Source organism: Thunnus thynnus, chromosome 20 (assembly GCF_963924715.1).
Source record: "Thunnus thynnus chromosome 20, fThuThy2.1, whole genome shotgun sequence".
NCBI lineage: Eukaryota > Metazoa > Chordata > Actinopteri > Scombriformes > Scombridae > Thunnus > Thunnus thynnus.
The window spans coordinates 3,007,039-3,020,438 of record NC_089536.1 but is presented as its reverse complement, the minus strand read 5'-3'; the positions used below and the strand labels follow the sequence as shown (position 1 = coordinate 3,020,438).

The 13,400-nt window shown below is 42.2% G+C and overlaps 1 protein-coding gene across 3 annotated transcripts in view; it reads right to left on the bottom strand.

The window, feature by feature from the left end:
- The window catches only part of aatkb (apoptosis-associated tyrosine kinase b), a 32,033-nt gene that overhangs the window by 2,573 nt on the left and 16,060 nt on the right, over nt 1–13,400 (bottom strand). For all 3 annotated transcript variants that reach the window (XM_067577169.1, XM_067577167.1, XM_067577168.1), the window contains 9 exons: nt 12,650–12,768; nt 11,173–11,260; nt 9,455–9,588; nt 9,000–9,084; nt 8,087–8,208; nt 6,917–7,066; nt 2,365–5,890; nt 1,028–1,157; nt 693–899 (listed from right to left, as the gene is read on the bottom strand). In XM_067577169.1, coding sequence (XP_067433270.1) covers nt 693–899; nt 1,028–1,157; nt 2,365–5,890; nt 6,917–7,066; nt 8,087–8,208; nt 9,000–9,084; nt 9,455–9,588; nt 11,173–11,260; nt 12,650–12,768 — 4,561 coding nt within the window. The remainder of the gene's footprint in view (nt 1–692; nt 900–1,027; nt 1,158–2,364; nt 5,891–6,916; nt 7,067–8,086; nt 8,209–8,999; nt 9,085–9,454; nt 9,589–11,172; nt 11,261–12,649; nt 12,769–13,400) is intronic.

Here is a 13,400-nt window from a genome sequence, read left to right as displayed (position 1 = left end):
AGATTTGTACGAAATCTCATTAGTGTGGGACATTTTATTGTAATTCAGTCTGTGGTAATTATGTTGAAGCCAACAACTGCATCTTTAATGGGCCGGTTTCCCAGATAGAGATTAATTCTAATGCAAGACAAAAGTAACCTTTTAATACCGTATTAACTGAAACACGGTCATAAATGATTTACAACAGTTGTAGATGTAGATGAGAGTTGATATAAAAAGTCAATACTTAAATTAAACCTCAAAGGAACCGAGTTTAATTTCAAACATGAACGACAAGCATCAGTGATTACAGTAATTTCGATGAAAACATTCTCTCTCAAGTCACAGGGAGTCGAATTTAATCTTTACTTAAGTTTTACTTAATTTACTTTGCCTCGAACTCCAGATGCAAATTTAAGATGTTTCAGAAATTAACAATTAACTACAATTATCTTTTCTTTTTATTAGGCCTGCATGTTCTGCATTTATGTATAAAACCAGCTCAATATCTTAATTTCTTTGTTGGTATGGTAACTTGATATTCAGATTTTAGCAGCTTTGAACCATTCAGTCAAAACTATTGTCAAATCTGAGCAGCTGTGATAAAATCTGATATTTGATCTGCATGTCAGTACCAGAAAATACTTTAAAAATATCTGTGTGTAAACTGAGCCAGTAATTAGGTCTGTTGTGAGTAAGAATGAGTAACCCACCTCCTGCCGAGTCCATATCAGAGTCAGAGATGTGAGTGATGGAGAAGCGGGACACGTTGGAGGGGGAGACGGTGAAGCGGGAGTACTGCACGGCTGGTTTAGGGTCTGGGGCTTTGGTGACGGAGCGGGGAGGAGGGGAGTCTGACGCCGCTGAGGATGTCGGTAACGGGAGCAGGGGGAAGTCGTCCTCCCACTCATACCCAGCGCCTGAGAGAAGACAGTAATTAATTCTTATTTGCTCACAAAGTTTTTCTTGATGCTGAGACAAGCGGACGATTCACTTCTTCTTTAATTGCACTATATTTAAACTAAAAAAATAATGCTCTCGTACTTACTCTCCTCTGAGATGTTCCCATCTGAGGAGTCATCTGAGGCATTCACCCTTTCTTGGGATTTGCTCCGTGATTTCTGACCCTCTGCTCCTAAAGAGAAGCCGTGTTCAGCTAGCTCTTTAGTCGGGCTTTCCTGTATGCAGTGAAATTTAGAGGAAGAAAAGTATAAAGCACTTGTTAGATAGACTTGACGTCAGCTGTAGGCAGGTGAGTCAGGTAAAGAAGCATTTTAGCTGTAAGAAAAACATCTAAATAAGCACAGATACACAGCCACGACTGTATCAGTGGCTTGTAAGGTCGTTATCGCTAACATATTAGCAAACAGTTGCCTAGATACAAATCCAGCAGTCAGAGCAAAATAAAGCATTAAAGGATAAGTTCACATTTTTTCAAGACTGTCTTAAAACAACAGTCAGGAGCCCAAATGAACACTCAGACATGTTTTGCTCGCTGTAATCATTCCTCTTGTTCATACCTACCAATTAGAAGATCCTCTCCAAATAGGCTTTTAATGTAAATGAAGGGATGACAAAATCCACAGTCCTCGTTTTGAGGGAAAATGTATTAAAAGGTTTGTGTGAAGATAATATGAGGCTTCAAATTAGTCAAATAAAGTGGGAATCTTCCACAATTATAGTCTTGTTAGTACAGAATTACCTCTCTGTGTCTCGACAGACAGTGTTTTTCCTGTTCAGCTGCAGTAACAAAAAGAGGTAATTTGGCACTAAAAAGACTGTAATGCTGAAAGATACTGAATTGATTTAAGTAATTTGGACAGCTGAAGCCTCATATTAGCTTTAAAACATCAATTACATTAAAAGTGCATTATGAAGGGATTTTCTAATGGTCAGTATGAACAGGAGGAATGATTACAGACAGAAAAAAATGTGTTAATGTTCATCTAGGGACCTTTTAAGACAGACTTGAAAATTTGTGAACCTATCCTTTAATTTTGAGTCATGTTTCTGTCCACTTGATTAATCTAAGTCCAGTATTCACTCTCCCTCCGGCTCTGTTTTGGTCGCCACTAACTAGCAAATATCTGGATTTTTAGCTGCTAGATGCTAAAACTATGTTTGCTGTTGGGTGAACAGTGTTGACTGGGTTATAAATAGTTGCCTACAGGGGTTTAAGGAGCACGTCCCATAAAATAAATGTACCATAAAACCAAAACAGTGAATTAAAAGAGGCTAAAAAACTCTGGAAGAGCTTCCCCTTTCACACTACACTAAGCTAAATTACGCTAACTTGAAATGCCATAATGAAAACATATATTAATGCAGTTTTACATAGTAAATAAGTGAAAGAAAACATTTAAATATACCCTCTATAACACTCACCTGATCGAACAGATAGACGGTGACATCGTCGAAAAATGACACCGTCTTCTTCTTGCATTCAAGCTCCTCGTCTAGGTTCTCCGCCGTAAGCAGCGTCGGCATCTTGAGGAGGCTTCGCAGTTTGTGGGCGTCGCTGTTGTCGCTCACCACAATGGGCACCGGGTGGCACTCGTCCTCGCTCTCCTCCCCTCCACTCGGCTCCTGCACACTGTACGTTCGCAGATCCTCATCCGACTCGTCGCTGTCGTCGGTGTCACCGTACTCTTCGTCCGCCTCTTCCCCGTCAGCCGGAGACCCTCGGCCCTCCGTTGGAGGGAGCGGAGGGGGAGGGGTGGACGGAGGTGGAGGAGAAGAAGAAGAAAACCGTCTGGTGTTTGCCGTGTGCTGCAAGGCCACCTCGTCTTTGGGTAAGGTGTGCAGGATTTCTCCAGATATCCCTGATGGCTTGTTTTGAATTGTCTTGATCGCTGGCTCTTCTGTTTCTAAAGCTTGAACAGAGTCTTTGATGTCCTCTGCTTCCTCCTCCTCTACACCGATGTTGGAGTTACATTCTTCGTTCAGGGCACCAAGGGCCTCTTCCATGGCTCCTACCACTTCTGCCGCCCAGTCTCCCAGAGAAGAGCTCTCCTCCTGAGATGGCCATTCGTCCAGTCCGCCTTCTGCTATCGAGGTGGTGTCAGAGGGCTCCACACGTAGCTCCAGTCCCTCGTCCTGGTCACATTGCTCTGAAGATGATTCTGCTCCTCGAGTCAATGTGTGCTTCATTTCAAGTTTTATGTCTTTGCTCACAACAGCGTCCTGAAGTTCGTCCTCCTCTTCGTTCTTTCTTTTCTCACCCTTCTTTTCTCCCATGTGCTGTTCCTTTTCAACATTTTCTTCATCTCTTACTTTCTCTGGCAGTTCCTCCCCTTCATCCTTGGACTGCCTTTCGTTCTCGTAGTCAGAAAAGTAGGCAGAATCTCTGTATGGGGTCTTATCACTCAGCGGTAAAAGGATGCTGTCACATGACTGTGAGGATGCTAAAGTCAAATCCTCATCCAATGATGGTTCACCCTTCGTGGGCATCTCTTGGGCCTCGACTTCATGCTCCTCCACCACCCCATCCTCCTCCAGGCTCGTATCAAGTGTAGGCTTTCCTAGAGGTTGGTCACGGGGTTCATGAGGCTCTTTGGGGACAAACTCAGGACTCTCATTATTTTCCGTGTCATAGCCACTGTCCATAGCTTTAGGTGAGCTGGAAGGGTGTGAAGACGCAGGGCTGAAGCCTTCACAGGACCCGGCTGCAGATGGTAGATCCATTGAATCCATGGAATCAGGAGTTCCTACCTGCTTCTTTAGCGACTTGAAGGCAGGAGAAGCGTTCAGCTCGCTGGACTCGTCAGCGAAGATGCCCGAGGTAACATCAGTGATATCGTCTGTGATTTCATCGTCCTCCTCCTCGTCACTGCAGTCGAGGATGTCAGCAAGGCTCACGCTGGAGCCGCCTCGGTCAACACCACTATCGCCGGTGTGACTCAACTCTGACTGTGGATCTGTGAGGGCCACCATCACATGCATGTTGTCATCAGGAGGCGGAGTGGCTTTTGTCATTGTCAGGGTCACCTCCTCTATTTTAGGCTCTGGCGGTTTTTGCATGATTAGATTTTCCTTGATTACATCCTCCCTCTTCTCTTTGAATAGAGTGTCATCAGTTGTAAGGTCAACATATTGTTCTCCACTGTCCTCAGTCTTTATCAAAGCGGGTTTGGGTATAATGGGACCACCTGGAGCCGGTGATAGATTGATCATCTCTTCATTGCTTGGGATGTCAATGACCTTATCTCTGATGTAGTTGCTGTGACTGTAGCTGTGACTATAGCTGTTGTTTCTGACTAGCAAGCCAGTGAGTGGATCAACAAAGTGCGAATGGCAACACTCTCCAGATGCTGGCACCTGAGTCTCGCCCTCATGGCACAGGTAAATGTAGGCATTGCAGTTGTCTGAGGGCACCATTGCATGGTGTTTACTCAGATTAAGGCAGGCACTGTTGTCTTTGGCCTGGTGGGGCTCAAGATAGTCAATGGGTTTAGGCAGAGTGTGGAAGGCCAGGCTGTGCTCCTCCGGCCAGGAGTCTTCAATGTCCGTAGTCGGCATTGTGTAGTGGAAATCTACATAAGCGTCCTGTCTGCAGCTGTGGCTCGCCCGTCTGTGGTGACCTATGCCGCTGTGGCGATGTTTTGAAGGCCAAGTGTTGCAGGTGTGTCTCTCAATAAATATGTCCTCTTCTTCTTCCTCCTCTGAATCACTGTCTCTGTGCCCGATGAAGAGCGCCCCCTCTGTCTCCATGTTGATACTTACAGAGTGGCTGTTGTGCCTGGTGTGGCTGGGCATGGTCTTCCTCAGGGAGCCCATCATGTCGTAGTAGCCCCCTGTCACATTCTTTCCGATGATGGAGGTCTGACTTGTGTCTAGGTATGCGTCTCTGTAGGCCTGTTGAGGTGGACTGATTAAGGAGGGGGATATACCCAGCGGGTTCTCCAACTCACCCAAAGCCTGGCGAAGGCTTCTTGACCCCCAGCTTTCCTGATGATGATGCTCACTGGAAAGCTCACCTCCAATCAGATAGTGATCTATTCCCAAAGGCGGTGAGTGCTCATAGTAGTAGCCCCCGTCTCGGTCTTTATAGGACACATAGTGACTAGACTCCCAGGGTCGTATGGGGCTGCTGTCCGATACTTGCCCTAAAAGGGGCTCCATTGTTAGAGAGATAGCTGGACTTGATTCATTTGAGTCATACACATCTGACTTATGGATGTCTGCTGACCAATAGGGACCCATATTCTTAGCCTGTGATGGGCAGGCCATGCACTCGCCCGAGTCGGCACTCCCAGTAAGGAAGCTCCCACTGCTGCCCTGGTAGTCTGGGCTGTAGGAACACATGGTGTAGTCCGGATCAATGTTACAGTCTACTGGCTCTTCAATGCGGATGTAGTATTCACTGCTTACTGAGGGGCTATGGGCACTGAGGACGGGGAGCACGCCTGGAGCATGTAGATGTTTTGGTTGGTAGTAAGGAGGAGAAACTCCATGGCTGAGGCTCTCCATGGGGCAGCCTCCCACAATGCCTCCTGGTGGGTAAAATGCCTCCTGACAATGATGACCCAGCGAACTAGAGGAGTCTGGGGCTCTATATGACTGCTCTGCCCTGGCTTGTTCCCACTTGTATTCAAAGTTCAGGCCGTGGCTGGTCTCTGTGACTGTTAGTATGTCATCTCCAGACTCCGAGTGGTAGCCATCGCCAGCTGAAAACTGCTCAAGGAGAGGGAAAGAGGAGGAGGAGGTCAATGAGGGGTGGTCTCGTGACATCACAGAGGCACCACGGAGGCTGCTGTGTCCGATATTGGGACGCATGGAGTTCCATCGCCTCTCAAAGTCCTCCTCGGCCTCGCTGGCCCCCTTGGCACACAGGTAGCTGAGCAGCAAATGGACTTCCTCTGCGTTGGGTCTCTGATCAGGCTGGAGCCAGCAGAACTGCATCACCTCATACCTGAGGAGCCCAAGCATAAGAGACAGTCATATATACAAGATATGAGGAAAAGTCTGACAAATGCATCATACATCATACATGCTGATCACTTATTTGTTGTTTGTCTGTTAGGATTCTGGAGGTGGAGGTGTTCAGATTCAACCCCGTCTCCTAGAAACTGTGTTCATATGCGACTAAATTGCAACAGCAAATATATTTTGCTGGAGAAGTAATGCTGACTGAAATACATTTTGTCTCAGCATAATGCAAAAAAATGTTGTTAATCAATGGCAAATTGCAAAAATATTGATACTGAACCTTCACCAAAGTGCTTTTGTTGTATAAACTTAAACACACAGGATTCAGGCTATGACTTCCTCCCACCGAGTGATATATAAATGTAGCTTCATTCATCAAAAAAAAAGTTTCTTGTGAACATAATCCAGGCAGCGGTTACATTTGCCAATGCAACGTAATTGGGAAAACAATTCATTTGTATATAAACATAATTTTTAGGTGACGGCATTGTCAGTATTGGATTTTCCTGTTTGTATTACTGAAATGTTATCATGTTTAATTCAAGGAACAAAAAAATAATTAGCATGGTGTTATCATTGTTTAATTCACTGTTAATGTTTGCTATGGTTTTCTCTCAGATTGTGTATAACAGCACACCACTGGCGATCCTCATCTAGGGACCAAAAATGAAAATGAGCTTTTACATATTCGTGGTGCAGCACACGCAATGTGCCCCATCTCTGTCAAATAACAAATTAATTAATGAAGTTGTACCAACAGGACTAAAAATAAGAGAACTGAAAACTAAACTAGGGAAGCAAAACTGGCAGGATCTGCATTGTAATTAAAAATCTGCAGAAGAAATGAGAATCCACTTGTCCTTGGAACAGATTTATTTGTGTTCTGTTTGAAATTATATTTTGCTCTGTGTGTCCTCCTCCTCCTCCTCCTCCTCCTCCTCAGGGGCTGTTAGATATGTTAAAGATGTTTCTAAATGTGTTTCTGTGTGTGTGTGTGTGCATGTCTCACCAGCGCTCAGCCAGGGGCACTTTGAGCAGCGGTTTGGGGAGTCGCAGCTGCTGCTCCCTCACAGCGTAGGTCAGCACTTGTCTGTCAGAGTAGTGTCTGTAGGGTTGGTTACCCAGCTCAAACAGCTCCCAGATAGTAACACCCAGGGACCTGAGACAGAGGGAAACATGGACATTGTGAAGATGAAACATAAAACATTAATCAGAACAAGTATATGTCATTCCCACTGTGACCACATACTGTAAATAATTTCGTTATTTTGCTTCCTTCATGTTTTTACTCACCGTCAGGGCTTTACAGCTGTACAGACAGGTTCTCTATTGTCTTAAACTCTACTTGGTCTTGTTACTGTTTGACCTGTGTTGGGTTTGGGCCATTTTTCTCACTTATTAAAGTCTTGACAGATTTAGTGTAAGGTTTTTTCTGCTCTGCTCTTGTAATTTTTGAGGTAACTTGAAGAACTCAAAGGATGTCAAGTCAAAGACAGTTCCCCGAGGGAGACACAAAACCCAAAATCTCTTCCATATTTTTCCATTTACAAGCAAACTTCTGGTTGATACATTTCTGTCTGTGTGTCTTTTCCAGAGAGCCAACTTTGGCCCAAGTGTCCTCCTTTTGGTCATGACCTTTCTCTTATGCACAAAGTAAGAACAAATTATCATGTTATAGTACAGTCGTACAAGATTAATGTTTCTTTGGAAGATGAGAAAATGCTTTTTGCAACTCCAGTCCTATTTTAAGAAAATGCAATATAAACAAAAGCAGATTTTCCAAATAAAATCCCTCAGTTGTGTGTTGTTTTTGGACTGCAGTCGTCTCCTTGTCTTCCAGCATTTGGACTGTCCATTGTTTGGATTGATCCAACTAACTAATCAGCCTGATCCTCAAGTATATCTGAACATTATCTGTCATTATGAGTCAATTTGTTGTATTTCTGAAGGAGATGTAGTATAACCAAAGGCACAATATCTTCTTGTCTGAGCAAAAAATGGCATCGTCTTATATCCTAATCTATCTAACAGTGACATAAAGTAATAATAATAACAATAGTAGTTTATATATATATTTGATGCTGTACATTATGAGATCTCTATTAGATTTTTGTTTCAAAGAATAGGTAACCAAACATGCATCTTTGTGTGTGTGTGTGTTTGTGGGTTTTCATCCTACCAGATGTTGCTCTGTTGGGTCTGATCAGCCACCAGCAGGTTTCCATGCACCTCATCCACCAGCTCCGGAGCGATCCAACGCAGCGGCACGTACATCTGATCTAACGTCACGAAGTAATCGTCCTGGTAGGAGGGACGGGTGAGATGTTAACAGGCAAACAGCGAGGAAACAGGAGAAAATCACAACACTTAAATGTATTTTTATTTTAATTATTGACTCAGCTGCACAGAGAAAACATTTGATTCTGGCAAGTTTTATGAAGTCAGGTCTAATTTTTTGTTGTATATAAAGGAAGAAACCTAACAAGAGGCAAATATTTATACTTTAAAAATGAAATAATGTCATTTAAGTTGCATTCAAGTGGTATTTACTGATACATTGTGCCCCCTATTTTTTATTTTTGTCTCTGCCATTAAGTGTTTTATTTATTATTACTGTACTTGAAGCTAATTCTATTTGCACGGATTAATTATGTTTTGTTTTGTTCTGTTATTTAATCTTCACTTTGTGATTGTGTTTGTAATACGTGTTCTTGTGTTTCATTATGTTTTTTTTTAATATATTGAAAAATTTAATAAAGAATTTAATTACAATAACATTGAATTCTGACTCATTAAGTGTTGCTTGTATTTTCTGGGTTTTTAATCATCTTCCTTTGTTAAATTGAAACACTTAAAACGAGCTCTGACGAATTAAATCTGTAAAGAAACTCACTCGGGTGAAGTAAATATCGGATCTGTTAGCAGATGCAAAACACCTCAGGGATTCACAGAGTCACTCACTCACTCACTCAACAAGCATCTTCATCTCATTCTTTTCCTATTTGGCCAAATTCCCGGAACAAATTAAATGATTTGCAGACAAAATAATGCTGTCTGTGTTTGCATATTTTACTGTGTGCATATTTTTCTACCTTGTATTTAGCATGAGACAGGCCATAATCTCCAATCTTCACTGAGACATCGGCGGTCAACAGGCAGTTCCTCAAAGCCAGATCACTGGTGACAGAGAGGAGGAGGAGGAGGAGGAGGAGGAGGAGGAGGAGGGAGTAAACAGCTGTTACTTTTCTTCATTATTTATAAACATACTAAACAGGACCAGAACATTGCAAAAGGGTCATATTTCTTGAAGCACATAACAAAATAAACACATTACTCTGCTCGGCTACAAAATGAAATTATTAACCTTTATTGTGGAGTTTCTGGAGTTCTGGAGATGAAGAGTCACCGCCTGCAACAAAATCACTGATGCTGGAGTCGGTAAGGAGCACTCAGGCAGCACCAGGATATTGTTCCAGGAAGCAACCGGGAAGCGGTGCAATCCTGAAATGTCTGACATTTAACCATGTTAATAGAAGCTGCCGAGTACCTGTGTGTGAAGTTGTGTTTGTGCAAGTGCAGCAGTCCTGAGGCGATGTCACAGGCCATCCGTTGCAGGATCAGTGGCTCCGGGGTCACGGTCTCTGCAGTCCTGCAGCTTCGGAGGTAACTCTTCACATCCCCCTGAACGCAGCACACACAGAGAGAGAGAGAGAGAGAGAGGACAGAGTTTAGTCTGTGTGTTACAACCTCTGACCACTGGAGGGCAGTCTTGTCTTTTCTTGTCCACTCATGTAAATCTGGTTTGTTATTTGTGCTCCTTTGATTTAAGGCATTTAATCTGCACGTTGTTTAGACTGATCACGCTAAATAATGAGCTTCATCCCACAAATTACAACAGGTGCAGTATTGCGCAAATGTTTTAGGCACTTTAAATGTGATGCAACACAGTCAGGGAGGCGTCTGATCCACCCAAAGTCATTCAGCAGCATGTTGACAACAACCCCAAAACATAAAGCCAAAGTCGTAAAGAACTTCAGCAACAAGAAGAACAAGGAGTCCTGCAACAGATGGTTTGGCTTCCACAGAGCTCTGATCTCAACATCTGGGATTAACATGAAGAGACAGAAGCAGCTGAGACGCCTAAATCCACTGAAGAAGAAGTGTGGCAACTTCTCCGAGACGCAGGAACAACCGACCCGCCGAGTACCTGAAACACCGAGGAGAACTGCTGCTGTTTTAAAGGCTGCTCGTTTCATTTAGGTTTCTTCTGTTGAATCGACTTTGCATCAAGTTAATTGATAAATAAGAACAATTAATGGCAGCATCCTCACTTTACTTTTAGTGTCTAAAACTTCTGTACATCTGAACATTTTCTGTCATGAGTTACAGCCTCCCCCTTCTGCTTAAAAATGTGTTTTTCTAACTGTCACCTCACTGATATTTGAGCTTCTCTGTGCAGAATAATGTATGTGCAACAGTTTGTTTTCACATCGATGCACGATTTGTGACATCGCAACTAGTTTGGAGCCAATTCATACGCCTAAAGTTGTGTTGCTCTTTAAAAAAAACAAAGAAAATCTGAAATAAAATACAACTGAACAACCTGTTATTACTTTCTCAGTAGAGCGGATTCAAAACTGATAGACGTGAAGTGGCAAAGATCCAGTTCTTAGTTCTTAATGCTTCGATATCGCAGCAAATATCAACGTTAAATCTAACAAACTAATCAGTCCTGTGGATTTAATGCTGCGGTTGTGAGTAAAGTACAAATCTAACATGATTTATTGGTAAGTGTGAGCTGCCAGAGCCAAATTTTTAACAGCAGCTGCCAAGAATGTTTTCATTGCCAAAAGTAATTACCAGAAAAAAAAAATCACATGAACTAGATATTACAACTTTCTTTTTTTCAATCCATTTAATCCATTTGAATGAGTTATCGACTTGAAAAGCAAAGGTCAAAAGACTTGACAGACACTTTCAGAAACTACATATCTCATATTATAGATGGTTTTAATATATTTTATGTACTTAGCGGCGAAGGCACACTTACGCCAAGGGGATATTTTTAAAATATTAAACTCTTTGAATGAACGGCTGGCAAATCTCTCAGATTTATCTATTAAAAGAACATTTTAGCCCCTGTTGGCACTTTGGATCTGTGTATTAACTTTTTAAATCTATATTAATCTCTTTTACACATATTGTAAGCCTTTCTCTCTACACCAGACTGTGGAGGGGTTGGGGGGGGGGTGTTCGGATACTCACCAGAGGGCAAAACTCCATCACCAGCAGGTAGGGAGTGACCTCAGTGCACTGGGCCAAACACTGCAGCAGAGCAGGGTGCTGGAGGGCCCTGGAGAGCAGAGGAGGAGGAGGACGAGCATGAGATCACAGCACAACGCAGCGAGGTAGAAAGTGAGATTTGACACATTTTTGACGATAAAGATAATTTAATAACATCCACACCCACGTGTGTTAATCGTAATTCCTTCAAGAATTGTTTAATTTACGCCTCGTATGACTACAGCGTATTGAAAGATATCTCTGTTTGGTGACGTCTGGAAGTTGCTCTACATCCTCCCAGTGTATTCTTCATATGAGTCATTAATTTATCTGTGATTTAGTCATCCTGTTTTTTCCATTAAGTCTAGTTAATACTATCTTGGTCCAGTCCGTCCTCCAAGAGGGATCCTTCCTCTGTTGCTCTTCCTCAGGTTTGTTCCATTTTTTATTTAATTTTAATTAATTAAATTCTTATTCAAATTAAAGGTCTAAGGATCGAGGATGTCGTATGTTGTACAGATTGTTATACATATTGGATTATATAAATAGATTTTTAACTTGACAATTAAAGGACATGATGAAAATTTCTGGTTTTGTTCTGCAGAAAATTCTAATTAAGTAAAATTAATTAAGTAAAACTAAACTTGTAGTAGCAGTAAAATGTGATTCAGTAAAAAATACTCATTTTGTAGGAAGGTCTCTGAAGTGTCTGAAAATTAATTTTCCCAAAATCGGAGATACTGAAACGATGGTGAAAAAATGTTCTAAAAACACATTTGTGTCATTGAGCTGTTTTATAGTTATATGATGATAGTTTCTGAGCCGTTCTGTAAAATGAACATTCGCTCCATTTATAACATTAATATCTATCAAACATGTATTTTTATTTATAAGTGTATCTATCAGCCAAGTATATATAATATATATTTAAATTCAGGCTTAAGGATTGAAGCAGACTCCCTCACATCTACAAACCTTCCTGAGTGTGTATTAGCATGTTACAGCTGTTACAAATATTACACCCATATGTAATTTACATCATCTTTTTACTCAGTTATACTGAGTTATACATATATTGTTTTTTTTTAATTTTCTTTGGTGAGATACCATCACACCAGTTTAATCCCTGTCTTTATGTATTATATATCTTGGTATTTTCTGCTTGTGCAAGTAACTAAACTAAACTAAAGAGGCGGCATTTTTACAGTTTATATGTTTTAAATGTACTGTAGAGCTGAAAATGTAAAGTAAGCAGTAACTCCAGCCATCAGGTAAATGTCGAGCTGTAAAAAGTAAAATATTTCCCTCTTAAAAGTAGAACATGAGAAGTAGAAAGTCTCCAAAGTGGAGATACTCAAGCACAGTTTCATGTATTTCAATAAATGTACAGTTACTTCATCGCCTCTGACAGAAATACAACAAACAGATCCAACAGCAGGTGACGGAGGTAAACGCGTACCGGAAAGGTTGTGCTTCCTCCAGGAAGTGCATCTGGTCCTGCACGCTGGCACTGGCTTTAAGTTCCTTGACCACCACTTGGGTGGTATTCAGACCGACATTCACCTCCCCCAGCAGAACCTGAAACAGCGAAGATAGAGACGAATATGCACGAGGAAGACAGACAGACAGACAGAGAGGACAGAGAGAAGGACATTTACACAGAAACAAGCATGGAGTGGGAGTGACGGTTACACAAAGACAGAACAGACAAAACGACATGAAGCAGTCATGCAGGAGTTCAGCAAAGACACAGAAAAAAGCAGACAAACACACACAAACACACACACACACATACACACAGATGGACATACCCAGTCAAGGTACACAAGGGTGGAAGAGACGGATGTGTATTCATGAGTATGAGTCGGGAAAAGGAGGAGAAACAGACAAAGAAACAGAAGGAAGGGGGGGGGAGAGAATGAAAACAACTTGTTATCTGGTTGTAAAAACACGATACCGTGCCACACGGTTCAGCCTGAAGCAGGACGGCCATTACTGTGAGAATTTCACCAGCATACGGATTTGTTCTCAAGAGCTAAGAGTCTATCGCTACGGGGACAAGTCGACATCAAAGGCATGACATTACACACTCAGACATTACAGGTAACACGGCGTGTCGGACACTTTTAACCCGACTCCATTCCAGGATCACAGAGAAAAAGACTAATAGCCGTGATGCGAGGCCTCCAGCCGCCATCGGGTAGTTCTGA